The sequence below is a fragment of the Hemicordylus capensis genome, chromosome 12 (genome assembly GCF_027244095.1).
Source record: "Hemicordylus capensis ecotype Gifberg chromosome 12, rHemCap1.1.pri, whole genome shotgun sequence".
Taxonomy (NCBI): domain Eukaryota; kingdom Metazoa; phylum Chordata; class Lepidosauria; order Squamata; family Cordylidae; genus Hemicordylus; species Hemicordylus capensis.
In genome coordinates this window covers 11,422,413-11,445,094 of record NC_069668.1, presented here as the reverse complement: position 1 = coordinate 11,445,094, position 22,682 = coordinate 11,422,413, and the positions used below count along the sequence as shown (strand labels likewise).

The window sequence follows — 22,682 nt, the reverse complement described above, 5'->3', positions numbered from 1 at the left end:
AGTGCTCCCTGATCACTCGCAGGGACTTCGGGGTAATCTGGCCAATATGTGAATGCACCGCCTCCATTCCAGAGGAGATGTGAGTTAAAGGGCTTTAAAAGCCCCATGTGAAAAACTTCCAGGTAAGGCTGGGAAAGACTCCTGCCTGAAACCCTCGAGAGCCTGCTGCCGGTCAGGGTAGACAAGACTGAGCTAGATGGCCTGACTCGTTACGACGCAGCTTGCTGGGTTCCGATGAGATCTCAGGAATCTTTGGGAAACTTATCAGGAATCCCTCGATGCCAAGGATTTTTTTTAAAAAATAATAATCTTGTTTTTAAATTTTATTGTGAGCCGCCTTGGGATTTTCTTAATGCAAGGCGAGGTATGAATGTAACAATAAATAAAATAAAAAATAAATAAAGGCCAGTCATGGAAGCGAAACCCCTCTCCCTGCCAGCTAATCTTCCCACCGCGTGCGTTTGGAAGAGGGTGTCCATTTTAGGCAAGGTCTGACTCTGAGTTACAAAAGGACAACTCAGTTTGAACAACTCAGCAGCACAGTTCAACTTCCAGTTGAACTGAGGAAGCCAAACACAGAGGTGGCCAAATAGAGCCGGTGCTGAGGGGTCGGTCTGTCTGTGCGTCCAACAGTACAAAATCCCGCCTTCTGTCTCCAGTGGCCGGAGCCGCGTGGCCTCTCTTTAGCGGCTGCCCCACTTCTCCGTGGCCCCGAGGCTCCAGCCAAGAGGGTAAGCTTCCTTAGAGGCCAACGCTCGGTTTGCGGAGGGAAGTTGAGCTCTGGGCGCCAAGGCTGCAACGGCGCGCATGGTGAGCAACTTGCACTAACCCGGTCTGGCAGGTCCCCCCTTCAGCAGTGGCGTTTTCCCTTTTCGGATCGTGCACAATTTTGACGGTGTGACCTGCACGACGCATCCTCGTTCCTCTCGTTGAGATAGAACGGGAGGCTCTCTGCGGTTTGATCTCAGCTGTTGTCTCAGAGCGCTCTTTCCAAACAGCGCTGAGAATCGGGTCTCCTTCCAGCTGCCCTCTCTAGCTGTGGAGAAGCGCTTGTGGGTCACGGGGCTTGAGTGGCGGGCAGGGTGGTGTCCCCTGCGTGCCGGTTTAGAACGTTGTGGGACCGGGTGATTCTCCCCCGCGGCCATGAGGGCTAGCACCTTGCTCCGGTTAATTTGCCGCCAGCAATCTGGAGCCAGCTTAGCCTGGGGTCCGGCTCATCTCGGACATGGAGAAAGAAGGGGCCGCTTTGGATAGAGGGGGTGCCTTTGCCGATGGAGCGGAGAGCTAATCTAGGCCACAAATCTTGGCCTGTTTGGAACAGATGGTGCCGGCTGAGTGCCGTGGGCAGCCCCACCTGCTCTGCTGCGCAGCGTAATCCTCTCCAGAGCGACAGCAAGGCATAAATCACATGTTTGCGACGACGTTGCTGCTTCCCTGAGCCTCTTCTTGGCATGGGGGCTTCCCGGGAGAGGCTCCCAGGCCCAGCAGGCTGCAAGGACGGACCTTGAACAGGGCAGGAGGCTGTTGAGGTTGCAGCAAGCCAGGAGGAGGTCTCCGAACGTGTGCAGAGTGCTTTGCTCTTGATACAGAGCCAAGCCTGTAGCTCAAGGACAGAGTTTCCTCCCAGGGCAGAGAATCTGGTTCACAAACAGGACTCAGACCTTTGCAGTCCTGAAGGACAACTCGGAGATGCAATGTGGCGGGGTGGGTGGGGGGTGGGATGGGGATGCGGTGTGGTTTCCCATCCACCGCAAGATGCAGGGAGAAGCTAGGAAGTTACTTGAGGGCAGGCTTGTCTACAATTTGTGGGGCCCAAGGTGGAAATAGTCCCCCCCCATCATAAATTAATCTTCTGGCTCTGCCAGAACTAAGAGTCATAGGAACATAGGAAGCGGCCTTCTACTGAGCCAGACCCTTGGTCCATCTAGCACAGGATTGTCTTCACAGACTGGCAGTGGGTTCTCCAAGGTTGCAGGCAGGAATCTTGTCTCTCCACCCTCTCTTGGAGATGCTGCCAGGGAGGGAACTTGGAACCTTCTGCTCTTCCCAGAGCGGCTTCATCCCCCGAGGGGAAGATCTTCCAGTGCTCACACTTCTAGTCTCCCATTCATATGCAACCAGAGTGGACCCTGCTTCGCTAAGGGGGCAAGTCATGCTTGCTCCCACCAGACCAGCTCTCCAAGTCCCTCTTGCTGTGCTAAAGAGTAGAGCCTGGCCCCCTCCTAGCAGACATGGGGCCCCAGGTGACGCTCCCCCTAGCTCCCTTTCAGACAGCCGTGCCTGAGGGGCTAAGGAAGGAGAGCTGGCCTTGTGGTAGCAAGCATGGATTGTCCACCTTGGTTTGCATTTGGGTGGGTGAGCACCCGTGCAGGCTGCAGGATTTCCCCTTAGTGGATGAAGGGGATAAAGAGCATCTGCTTGGCAAGCAGAGGGTCCCAGGTTCCCTCCCTGGCAGCATCTCCAGGTGGGATGGGAAAGATGCCTGCCTGCAACCTCAGAGAAGCTGCTGCCAGTCAGTGTAGACAATACTGAGCTCAGTCTGACTTGGCATGCAGAAGGCCCCAGGTTCAATCTCTGGCAGCAGGGAGAGGCTCCTGCCCTGGATCCCACACGCCCCATCTTGTCTTTATGGGGCAGAGGTTTGGGGAGCGGTGGTGAGTGAGTGTGTGTGTGTGGGGGGGGGGGACATATTGTTCTACCTTTTCCACACAGCGCTGCCGAGATGCAGGGTACGGATGTTATGCCAGCCAGCAGACTCCTTTGCATTACCATAACTTTCAATAATTGATGGGAAGAGCTCGAGGGCTCCAATTCTCTGCTCCTCATCTGCATATTTATTAAGATTTATAAATGATTCAAGCCCCCCACCCCCACCCCTAACACACCAGCCCCACTCAAACCCCGAAGATCTTCTCTAGGCACCCTTTCCCCTCTATAGTTCTGCTTGAAGTGGAAGATGGAGAAGTGTCAGGGCAGTGGGTGGGCCTATAGGGTAGAGTCGCCATGTCCCCCGGAATTCCGGGTTTCACCCAGATTTTAAGCATCTCCCCCAGATTGCTTAGCCCACCCGGATTCGCCCGGATTAAAGCTAAGCTCCAGCCCATGTAGAAGCAGAGTGATGGAGCAAAACATGCCGTCACTCTTCTGCTCAAAAATTATTTTCAAGCCAGTTTACATAATCTGCAAATTAGGCACCTGGATTTGGAAAGCCAGAATAGGACAACCCTACTATAGGGCTGAGATCCAGATGTGCAGAACCCCCTTCCCTGTCCCAGAAATGTTCGCTCGAACAGGGATCCCCAGATGTTGTGGACTACAACTCCCACCATCCCTGGCTGCAATAACCTTTGCTTGGGGATTATAGGAGTTGTAGTCAACAACTTCTGGGAGTCCCTGTTACAGGGAACACTGTAAGGGGCTTCCCAAAGATTCCTGTTCCCAGAGTTTTGCTTTTGGTGGCAGTCTCTGGAAATCTACAGGATGTGTGAGCACCCCTGCCTTGGAGAAATTTCACTGCTCCCGTCAAAACGCTTTCAGATGCCCTCAAAGGTTCTCCAGAGGCTTTCCTGCAAAGGAACCTCTGAAATTTCACACTTGACGTTTGTTTTAGGTAGAATTTGGTGGCAACTGTAGGCGAAGATAGGGCGGGAGGGAAGAAGTATAGCAGATCCACTATTTTTCAGGCAGGGACATCATTGGTAAAATACCTTCCACGTGAGCACAATTTCCTACTGTGCTGCCTTCCAGAGTGTGGACGTTTTCTCCGTGCTGGGAGGCCTTTTAAGAGAGAGGGAGGGAGCTCTAGCAGGAAAGCATTGGGAAGGGCTACGCTCCCCAGCACACAGGCAGGTCTTCCAAGATGCGGCAAGGGCTCAAGTGGGCTCGTTTCCCTTCAACATCGGAAGCTGCCACATACTGAGTCAGAGCCTTGGTCCATCTTGCTCAGGATTGTCTACACAGACTAGCAGCAGCTTCTCCCAGGTTGCAGGCAGGAATCTCTCTCTCAGCTCGATCTTGGAGATGCTGCCAGGGAGGGAACGTGTGGGACCTAGATGCTCTTCCCAGAGCGGCTCCATCCTCTGAAGGGAAGATCTTCCAGTGCTCACACTTCTAGTCTCCCATTCATATGCAACCAGGGCAGACCCTGCTTAGCTAAGGAGACAAGTCAGGCTTGCGACCACAAGAGCAGCTCTCTCCTTCACATGGTGCCAGGGGGATGGTGCAGAGTCTCCCGCTTTGGCCAAAACTTCATGCAGGCCCAAGAAACAACCAAGGAGCTGCTTGCAAGGAAGAGCATTGCTCTGTCTCCTCAGGCTAGCAAAGCTGACGGTCTTTGGGCCAGCTGGTGCATCCAGCACGGACAGGGAGGCGAGCTGGCCTTGTGGCAGTGGGCACAGTTTGTCCCCTTTGCTAAGCAAGGTCTGCCTTGGTTTGCATTTGGATGGGAGACTACACAAGAGCTAAGCTATGGGGCCCAGCTTCGTGGAAGTGCATCCGAGGTCCCAGATTCAATCCCTGGCAGCATCTCCAGGCGGGACTGGAGAGACTCCTGCCTGCAACCTTGGACAGCCACTGCCAGTCAGAGTAGATGATACTGAGCTGGATGGACCAAGGGTCTGACTCAGTAGATGGCAGCTTCCAATGTCCCTAAGCTCCAGGGTCCCCTTGCTCCTGTTTTACAAGAAGGGATCTCTGAGGGGAAGGGGGAAGCTTGCGCGAAGGGCATTCGAGATGCCAAAGAGCCATGAGATGCCAAACTTGCCCCTCCAGCTGTTTTTGGACTGCATCCCCAGCCACAAAAAATTGTAGCTGGGGGGTGATGGGAGTTGCAGTTCAGCCACATCTGGAGGGACCCTGTCTGGGTACCACTGGCCTAAGCGTAGGCATGGAGCCGGCAGCATGTTGGATGTCGCGTGAACGCCACATGTGGACTCTGCACACAAAACTCCCTTTTCTCTGCAGAACCCTGCAGTCGCCCCCCCCCCCCGCCGCCCGCCAGCGACTCTGGCACAGGCGCCTGGCGAGGCACCCCATCCTCCCTCCAGCCTGGTGCCTCCGAGCTGTCAGGGCAGTAATGCGCCTCTATTAAGCTAAGCTATCTAATGATAATAAAATGGCACATTTAACTTTAAAACATTTTGCTTGACTCTCCAAAGTGTGCATTGGGGGAGGGGGGCCCCCTCAGATCGCGCGGCTTCGTTTGTCTAAACTATTATAACGAATCTGAACGCTCACTGATTCCCCCTCCTCGGTTTTATGGCCTGGCTGCCAGCAGTCAGCAGAGTCGAGGGTTCAGGCCCGGCCCTTCCCAGAGCAGTCCAGCTGCCCCTTCCCTGGGCTGGGTTGCCTTGTCCTTCCACATGAGAGGAGGAAGGATATGGTGGGTGAGACACACAAAGCTGGCCGATACCAAGTCCAGACCTTGGTCCGTCTAGCTCAGTCTTGTCTGCCCTGACTGGCAGCGGCTCTCCAGGGTTTCAGCCTGGTATATCTCTCTGCCCAACCTGCAGATGCTGCCAGGGATCAAACCTGGGACCTTCTGCATGCAAGCAGATGCTCTGCCACTGAACTAGGGCCCTATCCCCTAAGGGGAATACCTTACTGTGCTCACATGTTGCTCACCATCCAAGTGCAAACCAAGGCAGAACCTGCTTAGCAAAGAGGACATTAATGTTCACTACCGCAAGAGAGCTGGTCTGGTGGGAGCAAGCATGACTGGTCCCCTTAGCGAAGCAGGGTCCACCCTGGTTGCATTTGAAGGGGAGACTAGAAGTGTGAGCACTGGAAGAGAGTCCCCTCAGGGGATAATGGGGCCGCTCTGGGAAGAGCAGAAGTTCCCTCCCTGGCAGCATCTTCAGGATAGGGCTGAGAGAGACTCCTGCCTGCAACCTTGGAGAAGTCGCTGCCAGTCTGTGAAGACATTACTGAGCTAGATGGACCAATGGTCTGACTCAGTATATGGCAGCTTCCCTTGTTCCTAAGACTACTTCCCTTTTTCCAGGCATCACTGGAGCAGAGTCGGAGATGCACAGATCTTGAGTGTGTTCGGGCATCACACGAAATGTACCTAATTTCCACTTCTGTACCAACCTTGTGGCAATGAGTGCCACAAGGCCAATTATCCATTGTGTGAAGAATGAAACTCACTGGGTGACTATGGGCAATGATCTACTTCTCAGCCTACCTCGCAGGGCTGTTGCCAGAATAAACTTAACCATAAACTGCTCTGGGTTCCTTGGAGGAAGAACAGGGACATGAATACAAAATAAGTAAACAAAATTTAATGGGGGACATCTTGCTGCGTGGCTGGCACCCCAACAATCCCCGCCCCCCCTGAGATGATTGCCAATCTTCTTATTTTAATCAGCAATCCAACAGAGACGTTTCATGAGAACAAAACCACACTCGGCCGGAGTCACAGCTCTGGGTGCGAGAGACTGTGAGCAATGGAGGCAGTTCAGCTGGTATTTTTTAAAAGATGTCTTGCTTCGCTCTTGGTGGTCCTTCCAAGGCTAATGGAGTTTATAGGTTGGCTTTGGATGGGGTGGAGAAGCGGCTGATCTGAAACGGTGCCAGGTTGTAAAAGGGTTCCTCCCCCAGGCTCAGCTCACAAAGAATCTTGCCAATGACTGGTGCAAACTTGAACCCATGGCCTGTGGAAGAGATAGGAAATCAGATGCAACATCTCTCTCCACCTCTTCTTTTACCTCCAGCTATGCTGAGCTGCAGTGAAGATGAAGGACCTGGTCTGGAGGCAAGTTTCACAACACCATAAGTGCCTCAGACACTGAACTGTAAGCTGGGAAGTCCCTTTTCCAAAGCTTGCCTCTACCACAGACTCACCAGCTGGCCTTGGTCAAGTCACCCAGTCTTCCCCTCATCCACAATACGGAGGTATTTGGCTACCTTGCAAGATTGTGGCCTGCCTTACCATGAGATAATGTGTGAGAAGTGTCTCTTTCAAGTTCTATTTAATAGTTAAAATGTTTGTAATTTTTCTAATCATAACTGTGGTCCTGGGCAAGCTCCTCCTTCCTCTCCCGCTAATAGGGCTTCTCTTGTTCCCCACCCCGGCCATGCGTACCTGAGAATCCTGCCCCAATGATGATGTTTCTAAACCGTGGGTGCCGATCCAACACAAAGTCTTCGTCCGGGGTGTTCTGGATAGGGGGTGAAAGTAAAAAGGTCCACATGGAGGCATTATCGTTAGCAGCTGCAGTGCTGGCAGGATGTCTGAGTTCTGCAGACTGATACAAGAACCTGTCCCAGGTGAGGGGGGTCAGGCACAAAGGAAGACAGCAGGTGAACAAGTCCCCTCTCCAGCTGTTGTTGATATACAACTCCCATCCTCCCCAGGTGATAGCAGGCCTCTTTACTTCTGCCTTTGCACCCAGCTTTTAACACCACAAGGCCCCCTGCCGGAGTGAGTCCCTTCCTCCACCACGCTGGCTGATCACGAGGGCCTCAGAAGCTGCCTGGCTGTACATCTAGGGATCCGGGCATCTGTCGCCAGTTGTGGAAGGAAACCCACGCTTCGAGGCTTGCATCTACTTTGAATCTGCAAGCAGGCTCAGTCCCTGGCAGCATCTCCAGGTAAGACTGGGAAAGACCCTCTGCCGCTGCCAGTCGGTGCAGGCAATCCGGAGCGAAATGGTCCAAGGCTCTGACTCTGTATAAGGCAGCTCCCTCTGTTCCCCACTGAGCTCCATGGGGCAGCCCTCTCCTGCCGACCCCATTTGAGAAATCCCTGCCTGCTCCTCACCGTGTATAAGCAGCGCTCCTGCACGGCGGGCTCCGGTTCGAGCCCTGGCAAATACTTCCTCACAAAATCCTGCAGGATCCGGACGTCGGGCACGGCAGAGGCGTGACCCAGCTGGTCGGGTTGGTCGGGGTCCACAGGGCTGCCGTGGTGATAGCAGATCTGGGGAAGACAGAGGAGATTCCCATGGCTGAGCCCGGGGACCCTGGGTTGAGGCTATGGCGGAAGTGTGTGGCGGCTAGTTCTCCCCATCTGGTGGCCCAGCATGGTTGCCCCTTTCCCTAATGGCCCTGTTCACGTGCACTGGACAGCAGCCCAACATGAAGAGACGCAGCAACTGGTGCCCATCAGAACAGACCCCTTTGGGGTCCCTAGGAGTAGAGGCCCCTGTCCTGAAATGTGGGGCTGCTGATCCAGCTTCTACCGTATTTACCAAAGGAAATTAAAGTAGGTCAGTCATTTCATTGAAAGCAGGAGTTCCCAACTGTGCCCCCCGCCCCCCCGATGTTGTTGGACTACAACTCTCATCACCCCGCCAGGTGTTGGACTCAAACTCCAATCATCCCCTGCCAGCGCAGCCAAAGGCCGATTCCACCTCATGTGCACGTTGGCCCTGAGCTTCTCGCCACCACTTCATCTCCCTCCCCCTCCCCCCACTCTCACCTTGACCAGCCCGGGGTATTCGTCAGACGGCAACCCGTAGACATCATGTGCGTGCCCACTGAGGCCGGCACTCAGGAAGCACGGGAACTGCTCCAGAGAGCGGTGGCTGCCATGGCCTTGGCCTTTCGCCTTCCAGTAGCAGACGCTGATGCGCAGGGGCTGGAGGAAGGAGCGGAGCGGAGAGCTCACATGGTGTGTCTGTGTGCATCCCTGGCTCTTCCTCCCTGGCTTCATCCTCTCCCCTTTCATCCCTGACTCTGTGACATTCCGTAGTTTCTTGGCAGTTCTAGCCTGTCCCAAGTGGGTCAATGCAGGACCTTCCCCGGGGCACCCCTCTCGTGAGGCAAGGTGAGACAATCATGTCAGATGGCCAATGATTGGGGTGCCATCAGGTCAGCAAGATTTGGGGAGGAGAGCAGCTCGTGTGGGGGCAGGCATGAATTGTCCCCTTTGCTAAGCAGGGCCCACCCTGGTTTGCATTTGGATGGGAGAGCACATGTGAACACTATTAAGATATTCCTCTTGGAGGATAGGGCCATAGCTCCATGGCAGAGCATCTGCTTGGCATGCAGAAGGTCCCAGGATCAATCTCCAGCATCCCTCTCCAGCAAGGGCTGGGAAAGACTCAGTTTCACTGGAAGTGATGCAACTTCAATCTCATGGCTTCCAGTCCTCAGGACAAACATTAATTGGATTTGGACTACTGGTGTGCCTTCCTCCTAAGGTCCCAAAATCCAATATCGTCCGTAACGGAGGAAATTCAACCAATTAGGGATTTGAAATTTGCATTTTTGCAAATGTGATTACAGATGATTGAAAGGACTACCGACGATAATAAGCTTATAGAAAAATGGATTATATTAATTTATGAAACATAAATTTTCAAGATAACATGCAACACCCATTTTCTCTTTTGTAAAAGTCCTATTACTAGATTATTACACGCCTTCATCATTTAAAGTGTGTGTTCTGTAGAATAATACATGATGTGCAAGAAAAAATTAATCTGCATTTTGGCAAACCAAGTTGCTCCAGGCGGGACTACAGCTCCCATCACCCCCTGCCAGGTGTTGTTGGAGTACAACTCCCATCATCTTCTGCCACTCCATTCTATAACCTCGTCCTGCTGCCTCTAATAAACTCTAGTGCTGGTTGGTGTTTTTCTAGACCCTCGCCGGACGCCCTCCGTTTTGCTCTGCTTGGGGGGGAATCTCTTCGTTGATTCATCCCTTTGCCCAGAGCAGACCCTGATGCTGACCTGGAGAGGCAATTGCAGCCCCAGCGGTGCCAGAAGGCGGTTGGTCCATGGTCCTGCAGTGACCACTAGGCGCTTAGCTTGGTACTCCCCTTGGCTGGTGCTTACGGTGACCAGGGCCCCGGGAAGGATGTTGAGCACCTTTTCGCCATCATGCACGGTCCCTCCTTGGCGCTGGAATTGGTCCTGAGGGGGAGAGGGGGGAGATTGGATCAGTCTCCCAATAGATGGGGCCGTTACTCATAGGAACGTAGGAAGCTGCCATATACCGAGTCAGACCACTGGTCTATCTGACTCAGGATTGTCCTCACAGACTGGCAGCGGCTTCTCCAAGGCTGCAGGCCGGAATCTCTCTCCGCCCGATCTTGGAGATGGTGCCAGGGAGGGAACTTGGAACCAAGATGCTCTTCCCAGAGTGGCTCCATCCATATCTTACAAAGCTCACATGTGGTCTTCCATTCAAATGCAACCAGGGTGGACCCTGCTTAGCGAAGAGGACAAGTCACTCTTGCTACCACAAGACCAGCTCTCCTCTCCAGTGGCAGAGCATCTGCTTTGCATGCAGGTTCACTCCCTGGCAGCATCTCCAGGCAGGGCTGGGAGAGAGACCCCTGCCATAAACTTTGGAGAACCACTGCCAGTCAGTGTAGACAATGTTTGCTTAACATTCAGTCTGATGAAGAGTTCTGTAAAACCCGAAAGCTTGCTATGTGAGTCACGTCGGTTAGTCTAATCACAGTATTACCAGCCTGGGGCTTTCCTCTTGACCCAGTGCGCATCACTCAGCCCTCTCCAGTTGTGCTAATTTTAGGGAAATCTGTCTTGCCTTATCTCCTCTCTTCCTTAGAAGCAACCAGCGATTGTCCTGAAAATGGAGAAACTGCCTTCCAGGCCTGGCTGTTAAAATATATTCTCTGGCAATGACCACCGCCTGCCCCCCCCCCTCCGCCTTTGTCTATTTTACAATCCAATTAGCACATTCCCTGCTTTCGCCCTTCTGCTCTTCTACAAGGAGCGTGTTAGCCTCCTCTGCTTGGTCAGTGCCAGTGGGGTGAGGTGGGGCTCAAGGCTTCTTGTTTTGGGCATCCACCTGGACAGAGTCTCGGAAAATGGGCATCAAAGATCAAAGAGATTGAGAGTTATTAAAATATGTTTGAGACACGGAATGCATTTGCTCACACAATGGGATAAGGAGGCACACGTTCTTCCGTGGTACAAACCAGCACATCTCAGATGACGGATGGACGGAGAAAGCAAACCTTTTTAAAATTTTATTTTATTTTATTTTATTTTATTGCTACCACATCATAACATCTCATGGCCGTTTACAAGGGAAGGAGAACTGGTCTTGTGGTAGCAAGAAAGAATTACCCCTTTTGATAAGAAGGGTCTGCTTTGATTTGCATTTGGATGGGAGGTGAGATGTCAGTGCTGGAAGATATTCTCTTTAGGGAATGAGGCTGTAGTTTGGTGGTAGAGCATCTGCATTGCAGGCAGAAGGTCCCAGGTTCAGTCTCCGGGTAGGGCTGGCAGAGACTCCTGCCTAAAACCTTGGAGAGCTGCTGCCCGTCAGTGTAGGCAATGCTAATCTAGAGGGACCAAGGGTCTGACTCAGTAGGTAGCAGCTTCCTATGTTCCTATGCTTAACCGCTCTTACATAGCAAAAAAGCCAACGGAGAGAAAGAGTCTATGATTTCATCTCCCACTGATGTGATTTTATTTTGAAAGCAGTTACTCTCCACCGCTTACCCCCCTAAACTGAACTGGGGCAGCAGAGGTGTGTGTCTGTGTGTGTTCATTGACTGTGTCGCTTTAAATATCTTTTTAGCCTGTCTGCCTTACCACAGGCTACCCCAGGGTACTTACTTGTACTTACTTGTTGTTACTTAAACAACAAAACATAATAAAAGTGCAGAGCCACCAAACAGCAATCTCATCAAAAGACAGTAAGCCTAGGACCCAATAGCAACATCTCCATGTCCCTCTAAATCTCCCCTCCTCCAAATGCAGGACAAAAAAATGCCACCTTGCAGGAGTACAGTGCATGTTTTCAAAAGAAAATTGGGGCCACTCCTGCAAAGGCCCCGCTGTTGCTAGTGGCAAAAGGTGCCTGAAGCAGGGTATCCAGTGAAGAACAGAGCAGAGAAGAAAGCGGGAGGAGGAAAAACCCCACCCTTGTTACCTGGACAGCTTGCAAAGCTTTGTTGGCATACAAGACCCCGGCACTCAGGTCCGATACAGCCATCTCCCCGCCGTGAGGATAGAATCCCGAAAACTTCTGGGCCAGGGCTTGTGGTGTGAAAGCTTCACTTGGGATGTGGTGGCGTTCTATGCTTTGCCGGTAGTTTTGGAATTTGGGGTTTTCCTGATGCCCCAAAACCAGCATTGGGGTCGGCCTGCGGAAGAGAGTTAAGAACATAAGAACAGCCCTGCCGGATCAGGATGAAGGCTCCTCTCGACCAGCGTGCTGTTTCCCACAGTGGCCCACCAAATGCCTCTGGGGCGCCCACAGGCAAGAGAGGAAGGCATTGAACTGGGCACCTCAGCTCAGCCCTCCCCTCTCTCTGCGGGACTCCCCGTGTCCTGGTTGCCCCGATCCCTGGCTGGCTGGCCCCCAAATTGGGCCCCGATCCCCACGCAGCCCCTTTGCTGGTTTCAGACCTGGAATCTCCCCCCTACATCCCTCCACGCACACAGAAGCCAACTCCCTGCTGCCCCACAGCCAGGCGAGACAGATTCTCCTGTAATTTATTTGACTCTATAAAGGAAGAGCCATTAAGGAAATACGCATCTAAATGATTTTTCATCTCGCCAGGGTCAGATGTAATAGACCCATCCATCTTATTAGCGACAAGCCGGGAGAAGGCCTGTCGCTGCTTCACCGCAGCCAGGTTGGTGCTTGGGACGCGTCCTGTTGTTGGAGCAAAACGGAATGGAGCCGTCAGAGCCCCCGCTTTGCACGCAGAAGGTCCCCGGTTCACTCCCTGGCAGAAGCTCCAGGGAGCGCTGGGAGAGGAACTTGGCTGAAGGCAAGCCCTGGAGAGCGGCTGCCAGTCAGAGTAGGCAGCAGTGAGCTAGGTGATTCCCCTGCCTGAAACCTTGGAGGGCTGCTGCCTTCTCATTTTGGAATGACGCCTGGAAGAGGAGAGCTGGTTCTGTGGAAGCAAGCATGGCTTGTCCCCTTAGCTAAGCAGGGCCCACCCTGGTTGCATATGAATGGGAGATGAGAAGTGTGAGCACTGGAAGAGAATCCCCTCAGGGGATAATGGGGCCACTCTGGGAAGAGCATCCAAGGTTCCAAGTTCCCTCCCTGGCAGCATCTCCAAGAGAGGGCTGAGAGAGACTCCTGCCTGCAGCCTGGGAGAAGCCGCTGCCAGTCTGTGAAGACAATCCTGAGCTAGATAGATCAAGAGTCTGACTCAGTATATGGCAGTTTCCTATGTTCTAAAACACACATGGTTTTGGAGAGGAGAGCTGGTCTGGTGGTAGCAAGCAGGACTTGTCCCCTTAGTTAAGCAGGGTCTGCTGTGGTTGCAGATGAATGGGAGACTAGAGGTGTGAGCACGGGAAGAGATTCCCCTCAGGGGATAATGGGGCCGTTCTGGGAAGAGCATCTCGGTTCCCAGTTCCCTCCCTGGCAGCATCTCCAAGATCGGGCTGAGAGAGAGGCTCCTGCCTGCAACCTGGGAGAAGCCGCTGCCAGTCTGTGAAGAGCTAGCTAGCTAGATACTGAGCTAGATAGACCAAGGGTCTGACTCAGTAGATGGCAGCTTCCTCTGCTCCTATTCAGATGCGACCAGGGCAGTTGCATAAGATATCCCCCTTAAGGGATGGAGCCCTTCTTCTTCGAAGTGGTCTCTGCCCAGTCACCCAAATGGGGCTTCACGCCTGTGGGAAGAACAGTCAAGGAACACCTGTGGAGCTGACCTTGGTCACATGACCCCACCCCCTTCTCCTCAGTGCTTTGACATCCGCCACAGAAGTTACACCTCAGGATGCCTGTCAAGTTGTTCTTTAGGCTTTTTTTTCTTTTCATTTTATTCTCCTCCCTCTCTCCCCTTTCGTTTTCACCTCTTTCGCGTTTTGCGTTATAATTTCTTCACATATTCGTGAATAGTTGAAAGAAAGAAAAGAGAGGGATAAGAAGAGGGGAAAGGCCCCAAAGGGGCTGAGTGGGCCCTCCCCTCGCCTGAGGTGGTTTCCTCACCCTCACATGCGGTTTATGGCCGGTAAATTGAACTTTAAGCTCTGCCCTGACTGCCGCTCACCATTTCCTCTGGCTTTTTATTTTTCTGGCCTCCTAAATGTTGGGATATACTGCTTTGTCGGGGGGGGGGGGGCCTCTGTCCCGCCTCCTTGCTTCTGGAGGGCAGAGACCCCTTAGAACAGGCCTGCTCAACTCCAGCCCTCCTGCAGATGTTGGCCTACAACTCCCATAATCCCTGGCTATTGGCTACTATGGCTGAGAACTGAGGAGAAGGGGGTATCTGGTGGGCCACTGTGCGAAACAGGATGCTGGACTAGATGGACCTTCTTGGGCCTGATCCAGCAGGGCTGATCTTGTGTTCTTATGGGGTAGGGTCATGTGACCAAGGTGTATGGGGAGCTGCCCAGCTGAGGCAATCCAAGGGAAAATATCAGCTTGATAGGTGTTTATTTACTTTATTTTTATTTACAGTTAAATTGATATATACAGCCTTTCATGAAAACAATCCCAAGGCGGTTTGCAGCACAATTTAAAAACAAGATGATAAAAAGGACACCGTTAAAATATTAAGCTAAAAATATCAGACAAATCTAATTAAAAAATTTAAAACACAAGTATAAAAACAAAACAAAGTACAAAATACAAAGAGCAGCAGCAGCCACAATAATTCCGGACTATTCTTCCCACAGGCGTGAAGCCCCATTTGTGTGACTGGACAGATGACCCCCAGAAGAACTACAGTTACAGGTAAGCAACCAGCAGTTCTGGGAAGAGCATCCAGTTTCCCAGTTCCTTCCCTGGCATCTCCAATATAAGACAACAATTTTTTTTTAGGACAACAAAATTTTTAATTGAACTAACTAACTAACTGAGGAGAAGGGGATAGGGTCATGTGACCAAGGGGTTTGGGTTGCTGCCCATCTGGGGCAATCAAAGAAAAACGATCAGCTTGATAGGTGTTTGTTTTATTTATTTTTATTTACTGTTAAATTGATATATACTGCCTTTCATTAAAACAATCCCAAGGCAGTTTGCAGCACAATTTAAAAACAAGATGATAAAAAGGACACCGTTAAAATATTAAGCTAAAAATATAAGACAAATCTAATTTAAAAATTTAAAACCCAAGTATAAAAGCAATACAAAGTACAAAATACAAAGAGGAGCAGCAGAGACCATAATTCCAGACTATTCTTCCTGCAGGCATGAAGCCCCATTTGTGTGACTGGACAGATGACCACCAGAAGAACTACAGTTACAGGTAAGCAACCTGCAGTTATATACAAAGTGGTTGTTTCTACATCATATATACAAAGATTTACACACAAGGTTTTGGTAACCAGCAGGGTTATAAAGTACATGCAGGCAGTACTGTAACACGTGGGTGGCGGGGGCGGTTTCAAGGCACATCAGGTAATCGGGGGGGGTTACATCCAACATCAATTTCCACAATTTGTCCCATTGCTGTTCAGAAGAGATACACTTGTCTTTCTGCACATAACCATACAGACTTTTCCAGAAGAAATTTACTGTCTTACCCACGTGAGCCTCTTGGTCGCGTCTTCCCTCCCTGTTCCTATGCAGGATCATTGCATAAATGACATACAGGTTTACTAACCTGATTACAAGAAGGGGAATGTTCCAGTTCCCTAGCATGAGGGCACCTGCTCCATCCCGTTTCCTTGAGGGCTTCTTTCGGGGGCCCCGAAAAGAGGTTCTATCGCTCAAACCTGAGGTCAGTTCTTCCCAAGTCTGTTTTTCCAAATTGGGCTACTCTAACAGCTTGCTTACTCCCTGCCACACTCTTTTGGCTACCACACACTCTTTTAAGAAATGTGAATGGGTTTCCCTGAATGTTTTGCCTAGCTCACTAGCTTTCTGTTAGCAGGTGATTTGGGGACACTCTTGCTGGTCCTCTGGGAGCCATGGCTCAGCCGCATTAAGTGGTAGTACTTGGTGGTATAAACGCCACCTCGTTTCTCATAAATGAAAAGGGACCTTTTTCTCCTTAAAGAGAGCGATAGGGTGATTGCGAAAAGCGAAACCCAGGTTTTTTGCAGGAGGTTGGGCACGTTATGGACATTCACAAAAATCCAGTTTCCAAAATTGTAGGACATGAATTTAGTTACAAAATAAGGTTGCAGGGTTGGTAGAGCTAGGCCTCCCCGCTCAGCCTCCTTAAATGCTACCGCACGGGCCAAAGGGAAGGATGCCATGTGCCATACTAGACAGAAGACCTGGCTTTCAACTCCGAAGGAGATCAAGCGGAGGAAGGTCGACTACCGCCAAGTTGTGCACCGGGGATATCAGGTAAGTCCGGATGTAAACTGCTTTCTGGTACATGGTAAGGCTCTATTTTTTCCACATGGTGATTTTAAGCATTTATTTTTCTTCCCAATCTGTCCAATTCCCCCCCCCCAGATTTTTTCCTTAATCCCATATTCGATCCCCAAAATATTTACTGTATCTACCCACTTCAGTTTGGGCTCTGGGGCCCCTTCGCTTTTACATTCAGAGATGGGTAGGTAGGCTTGAGAGTTGCTGGCGTTCGGGATCCATTTTAACAAATACGCTTTTGTCAACATTTAATTCTGAGCCTGTGATCTTGCCATATTCCCAGAAGAGGTCCAGTATAACAGAGATTTCATTTTCATCGGATAACAGTAATGCAACATCATCGGCATGAGCTACAAATTTTACCTTAAACTCAGAATATGGTTCTGAGGGGACAAGTGGTTCGGCCATCCCATCACTCTCCCTCCTTCTCCCTCCCAGGAAGATCTCGCAGGGTGGAGGGATAGAGACTGGGAGTCCTCTCAGACAGGGTTCTCTCTGAATCCTGATCAGGATCGGATCCAGGGCAAAAGCATAAAGTAATGGGCTCAATGAGCATACTTGGCGGACACCCGAATGCAAAGCAATTGGGTCGCCTTGCCATCCATCAATCTGCGGCGTCAGCTTTGCATTCGTTTAGAGCAGCTGTATCCAGGTAACGAAGAAGGGTGGTATACCTTTAGCTTTCAACAATGTCTACAGGTAATTGTGATTCGCTTTATCCAAGGCCTTAACTCGGTCTAATAAGAGGAGGTGACCTTTCCAACTTTCATTCTGTACAGAGTAAAAAAGCTCTCTCGGCAGACACAATGAGTCTGTCACCTTTCTTCCGGAGATGGCGCATGTCTGCAAGCTGTGGACCAATTTAGGGGCCACTTTCGCCAATCTATTATTTAGGATTTTGGCAAAGATCTTGTAATCGATATTTGTGAGAGTTATCGGCCTCCAATTTTGTGGTAAAGTGGTGTAACCTTTCTGGGGGGGGGATTAAGAGGACATCCCCAAATGACCTATTTAAACGGCCACTGTCTAAGACAAAATTAAATTATTTTACTAAGACTGGTAGTAACAGGTCTGCGTAAACCTTATAGAAAGGCCATGTCAGGCCATTGGGCCCAGGGTCCAATGCGTCCTTCCTGCTGAGATAACTGCTCTGACCTCTTCTATCGTTAAAGGATGGGTCAAAGAGCCCTTTTCCTCTTCAGTGAGGGAATAGCCGAGACCATATTCATTCAGACCACAAAACCTATCCAGATAAGATTGAATTTCCTTTACAGAAATATCTTTCAATGCATACAAGTTTGTATAAAATCCACGTCAAAGGAATCACTGTTCATCTTACTGACGATCCTCAGAAGTTGGGTGATCGCTTTCTGATAATTTTTAATTTCTTATATGCCTGGCTGGTCACTGAGAGAGATTCCTGCCTGAAACCTTGGAGAGCCACAGCCAGACAGTGTAGACAATCCTGAGATAGATGGACCAAAGGTCTAGCTATCTAAGGAGAGGAGAGCTGGTCTGGTGGTAGCAAGCATGACTTGTCCCCTTAGCTAAGCAGGGTCTGCCCTGGTTGCATATGAATGGGAGACTAGAAGTGTGAGCACTGTAAGATATTCCCCCACTCGGGATGGATCCACTCTGGGAAGAGCATCTTAGGTTCCAAGTTCCCTCCCTGGTGGCATCTCCGAGATAGGGCTGAGAGAGACTCCTGCTTGCAACCTTGGAGAAGCCTCTGCCAGTCCGGGTAGACAATATGGAGCTAAATGGACCAAGGGTCTGACAGACTCAGTATATGGCAGCTTCCTATGTTCCTAATGAGCCTATGCATTGAACCTATGCATTCCTAATGAACCTATGCAGCTACCAAGGACCATAAAATCACCCTTGGCCAGCCTCCCCCCTGCCCCCCACACCATTCCCCACCCTCCATCTTGGAGGTCTCTCACCTGTAGAGCTTGACCCCAGCTTCAGCCTCCAGCGCCGCCCAGAGGCGATAGGCTTCTCCCATCATGAGTATGTAATAGTCCTGGGGATAGGCACTGCGAATGATGCGGCTCTGTCCTTGGGAGCTTCCGCGGGTGTGGGGCAGAGGGAACTGTGGGGCAAGGGCAGGTGAGATTAGGGTTGTGTTCACTCCTCGTTGCATAAGCCAGGGGTTCCCAAATGTGGGTGTCGATAGGTGGTTGGGCTACACATTCCACCATCCCCTCTGCCCTAAAGGCCGCTGTGCTGGGGGCTGGGGGGAGTTGAAGCCTGACACCCCAGCATGGTGTAGTGGTTAGAGTGTTGGGCTAGGGCTAGGACTGGGGAGACCCGAGTTCAAATCCCCCTTCAGCCCTGAAACTTGCTGAGTGACTCTGGGCCAGTCACTTCTCTCTCCACCTTGCTTTCCTTGCAAGGGAGGTTTATCCTTGTTGTGAGGATAAACATAACCTTCCACACTGTGCTGGGCTCCTTGGAGGAAGAGCAGGACAGACATGTAAAAACAGAATAAATAAGTGAAGCATCTGGCCACCCAGAGGTTGAGAACTCCTGGGGAAATTCTGTTACCAGACTTGCGGGGGGTGGGACCCCTAAACTGCTCCTCCGGATGTGCAGAGGGTGCAGTCTGGGAAAGGGTGTGTGTGTGGGTGGGGGGGGTTAACCCTGCTTATGATGAGAAGCCCTTGGAAATGGCTGTTAAAAGGTTCTTGACCTTTGCAAAGGGGTGCCACCAGTGGTGGATTAACGGAGAGGCAGAATAGGCATTTGCCTACAGCGGCAAAACTCGAGGAGCAGCAAATTTTGCCCCTCCTCAGATTTTTCCACCCCTCTCTGTGGGCAGCAGCAGCTGCAGCAAGGGTGGAGTGGGTGAGGAGAAAGTCTTTTACCTTGTTACATTTGTACCTTATTACCAAAAAAGGCAAATGTTTTTTTGTTTAAGGTAAAAGGGTGGCAAAAGCCTTTTTGCCTCTGGGCAGCAAAAAACTTAATCTGCCCCTGGGTGCCACAGAGCCAGCACAGAAGGGCTGGGAGTGACTAGCTTGGGATGAGGGGTGTTTTTTTGGGGGGGGGGGCTGTATTTTGGGAGTGCATCTGTGAGTGTGTGTGGGGGGGGGGATTCCCATACCTGCTCCAGCAGCAGGGTCTTCTGCCCTCTCTTGGCCAGCTGGTAGGCAGCAAACAAGCCCTGGATCCCTGCTCCGACCACAATGGCATCGTAGCAGCGGCTGTGGCCGGCATAGATTTGCCCAGCCATGGCTGATCTTTGTCCCTGTGGTGCTGCTCCCTGGGGAGCAGCGCCGAAGGGAAGAGAAAGAGACAAAGTCCAGAGGTCCAGCCTGCCTGCTGCCAGCAAGAGCAGGAAGGCACCGTGCCAGGCACGTCTTTCGCCAACAACTGGAAAGGAGCCAGAGCAGAGGCCAGCCTGGGTTTTTCTCCAGTGGCTTGGGATCGCCTCTTTCTCCTCTGCTGAGATCCCCCCACCACAAAGCAGTCCTTCTTTGGGAGGGCTCCACTTTGCTCCCCGCTCCTGAACAACAGACGGAGCTCTTGGCAGGCCCGCATCAGAATTCCCCACTGCGTCTGCAGTTTCTGTAAAACGCTGATCAGCAACCGCAGAGCCTCTTGGAGAAAGCGAACCAGAGATGGCCAACCGGAGCCTCGGATGCGCCAGCCTTCTCCAGCAGGGCAGCCCCTTGGTGAGGCAAGGCGAGGTGGTGGTCGCAGGTGGCGGATTGTTGGGGCAGCAAGGTGAGCCCCGCCAATGCCGTCAGAGCAGCTCTTCGGGACCAAAGTGACAGAAGAACATAGGAAGCTGCCTCCTACCGAGTCAGACCCTTGGTCCATCTAACTCAGGATTGTCTTCACAGACTGGCAGCGGCTTCTCCGAGGTTGCAGGCAGGAGTCTCTCTCAGCCCTCTCTTGGAGATGCTGCCAGGGATAATCGTCTGTGTCCTTGTGTTAACTTTAACAGTCTTGTCTCTATGCTTGAAACAAGCTGCAACTCGTCTCAAATTTTTTATTGGGACCATTAACGTTGTTGGGGAAATAGGCTGGAGGCCTACAGTTCTGTGATGGGAGGGGGCACCTGCTGAAATTACTCTGCGAAGCAAATCCTGGTCCTCTTCCTTTTTGCCTCCCAGCTGGAATTTGCCCATCACAATGACTCTGTGTGCCTCTGTCTCATTCTTCTGCTCTCCTTTACAACCTCTGGTCCAGATTCTTGATGATGATGATAGTAGTGGTGGTAGTAGTAGTAGTAGTAGTAGTAGTAGTAGTAATAAATTAATAATAAATTAAATGGGGGGCACAGCTGAGCTGATGTAGTCAGCAATTGGCTGTCTGTGTCCAGAGGCAGAGAGATGTGGAGGGGTGTGTGTGTGTGTGTGTTTCTGAGAGAGACAGCGAATGCATGCGCTGAGTTAATATTGTGCTTTCTAACTGGCATACTGTGAGGATGGGAGGAGGAGGGAAAATCGGAGGGGGGTTGAGCCTACTTCAACCTAGGGAGCTAATAAATAAATAAGTGTAATTCTCAGAGCCCCACCGAGTATTCCTGCCAGGAAGTTCCTCCAGAGAGCTTGTTTAAAGAGTGCAGGTGGTTTTGAGCAGAAATTGCAACAGCAGAGAGGAAAAGACGTCGAGAGAAACGAGAGGCCCGTGTCTTGAGGGTACGAGGCGTGTGTGTGGCGCATCAGCAAGTGGGGATCCAGGCATAGTCCTCCTCTGAAGAGAAGACATGGTTGTTTTGAGGAACTTGACTTCAGAATGTTTCTGTGGCGGCGGGGATTGCTGTTCTTGCTTTCCTGCGCTGTGTAGAACCCAGACTGTGGCCCATGGGGGGCATCTGCCATTGTACACATGCTGTGATCCTGCAAAAGCACAGAAAAGTTGTGGCGGGGGTGGTGGGAGTTGTAGTCCAATGACAGCTGGATGATGGGATTTGTAATCCAGCTACAGTTGGAGAGTCTCAGGTTGGCCGCCGAACTAGGAACATAGGAAGCTGCCATATACTGAGTCAGACCATTAGTCCATCTAGCTCAGTATTGTCTACACAGACTGGCAGCGGCTTCTCCAAGGTTGCAGGCAGGAATCTCTCTCAGCCCTATCTTGGAGATGCCAGGGAGGGAACTTAGAACCAAGATGCTCTTCCCAGAGCGGCTCCATCCCTTAAAGGAAATATCTTATATGTAGTCTTCCATTCATATGCAACCAGGGTGGGCCCTGCTTAGCTAAGGGGACAAATCATGCTTGCTACCACAAGACCAGCTCTTCTCTTCTAGAACTAGATGGTTCCACCTTGTATAATCCACAAATTCTGCACTGTGGAGGTTTTGGCCTAACCCCCTCCCCAAATTGAGCATGAGCGAGGGGCATCACTGCATTCTGTGGCACAGAGTTCCACAGATTTATTCTATGCTGTGTAAAAAAGTACTTCTTTTTGTTGGTCCTAAATTTCCTGGCAGTCAGTTTCATGGGATGACCCCCGGTTCTAGTGTTGTGAGAGAGGGAGAAAAATGTTTTCCTATCCACTTTTTCCACACCACGCATAATTCCTTTAGGAGTCTCTTCATACACATCAAGAGCATCACACCAGAGCTGAATTTTTATCCAGAACTCATCCTTAACTTGCAGCATAAGGTTGTTATCAAAAAATTACATCTATGGGTGCAGGACTTTACAGGCTTACATAAGCAAATTTAATAGATTGGTCTCTGCCCCAACGAACTTACAAGCTGGATTTGGGCAGCAGGGAAGAGAACAGAGGGAGAGACAAGGGAAGCAAGAGAAAAATTTGACTTTTCGAGGAGGGATTTGAAGGAGGACTGGGCCCCGCCCCCAGTTTGTCCTCCTTCAAATCCCTCCTTGAAAAGTCAAATTTTTCTCTTGCTTCCCTTGTCTCTCTCTCTGTTCTCCTCCCTGCTGCCCAAATCCAGATTGTAAATTCGTGGTTAGACCTCGACAACCCAGGACTGAGAAGCACAGCCCTTTCTCAAGGGTTGCCACCTCTGTTTTCCCCTGCTAGGAGCGCTGCGCTGTGTGAACAGCTGTAGGCCAGGTAGAAATTCAACAGGTCCAGCTCTCCCCAGCCACATGCCTAGAAAAAACTGTACTTGCTGAATTTCTGCCAAGTGTGCAGATGCTAAAGGCACAGAGCATCTGTTGGGAAGCCGGGAGATATGGCACAGCAGACCAACTATATGAGTAACAAAGGAATATTCCTTTGTGGTGTGCTTGCGCTCTCTCTCTCCCCCCCCACACACACACCCCTACCTATATATCTGTGCGCGCACACACACACACACACACACACACACACAAACATATACTGTTCATTGAGATCATCAGGAGGGGCCCATCTTTGGGCACCACTGGTCCATCTAGTGACAGCCTGAGATTGGGCCTTCTCTGTTGTTGCCCCCTAGGTTGTGGAATGCACTCCCCATAGATATAAGAGGATTGTTTTTGTTGGAAGCCTTCAG

At 51.2% G+C, this 22,682-nt stretch overlaps 2 protein-coding genes across 3 annotated transcripts in view; one reads left to right on the top strand and one right to left on the bottom strand.

Moving 5' to 3' along the window:
• Positions 1–6,282: 6,282 nt before the first annotated feature.
• PIPOX (pipecolic acid and sarcosine oxidase) lies at positions 6,283–19,459 on the bottom strand. 2 transcript variants are annotated; one of them, XM_053275253.1, is made up of 8 exons: positions 19,328–19,459; positions 18,165–18,313; positions 11,860–12,073; positions 9,681–9,863; positions 8,423–8,581; positions 7,763–7,921; positions 7,085–7,160; positions 6,286–6,653 (listed from the first exon to the last, which is right to left on the bottom strand). In XM_053275253.1, the coding sequence occupies exons 1-8, from the start codon at positions 19,454–19,456 to the stop codon at positions 6,523–6,525; spliced, it is 1,200 nt and encodes a 399-aa protein (XP_053131228.1). In that variant the 5' UTR covers positions 19,457–19,459; the 3' UTR covers positions 6,286–6,522. The 2 variants fall into 2 exon arrangements, with proteins under 2 accessions (XP_053131229.1, XP_053131228.1); XM_053275254.1 differs by lacking the exon at positions 9,681–9,863 and having other exon boundaries at positions 6,283–6,653.
• Positions 13,639–22,682, top strand: part of SEZ6 (seizure related 6 homolog) — a 124,080-nt gene continuing 115,036 nt past the window's right edge. The window contains exons 1-3 of the mRNA XM_053275251.1: positions 13,639–13,906; positions 14,574–14,631; positions 15,088–15,145. Coding sequence (XP_053131226.1) covers positions 15,118–15,145 — 28 coding nt within the window. The 5' untranslated portion in view covers positions 13,639–13,906; positions 14,574–14,631; positions 15,088–15,117. The remainder of the gene's footprint in view (positions 13,907–14,573; positions 14,632–15,087; positions 15,146–22,682) is intronic.

Excerpts from the sequence above, each read along its gene's own strand:
- PIPOX (XM_053275253.1), bottom strand. The coding sequence starts at position 19,456 with ATGGCTGGGCAAATCTATGCCGGCCACAGCCGCTGCTACGATGCCATT. Across the intron at positions 18,314-19,327 it reads AGACCCTGCTGCTGGAGCAG|TTCCCTCTGCCCCACACCCG; the intron begins GTATGGGAATCC and ends CTTGCCCCACAG. Across the intron at positions 12,074-18,164 it reads GCTGGGGTCAAGCTCTACAG|GCCGACCCCAATGCTGGTTT; the intron begins GTGAGAGACCTC and ends TCTCTTCCGCAG.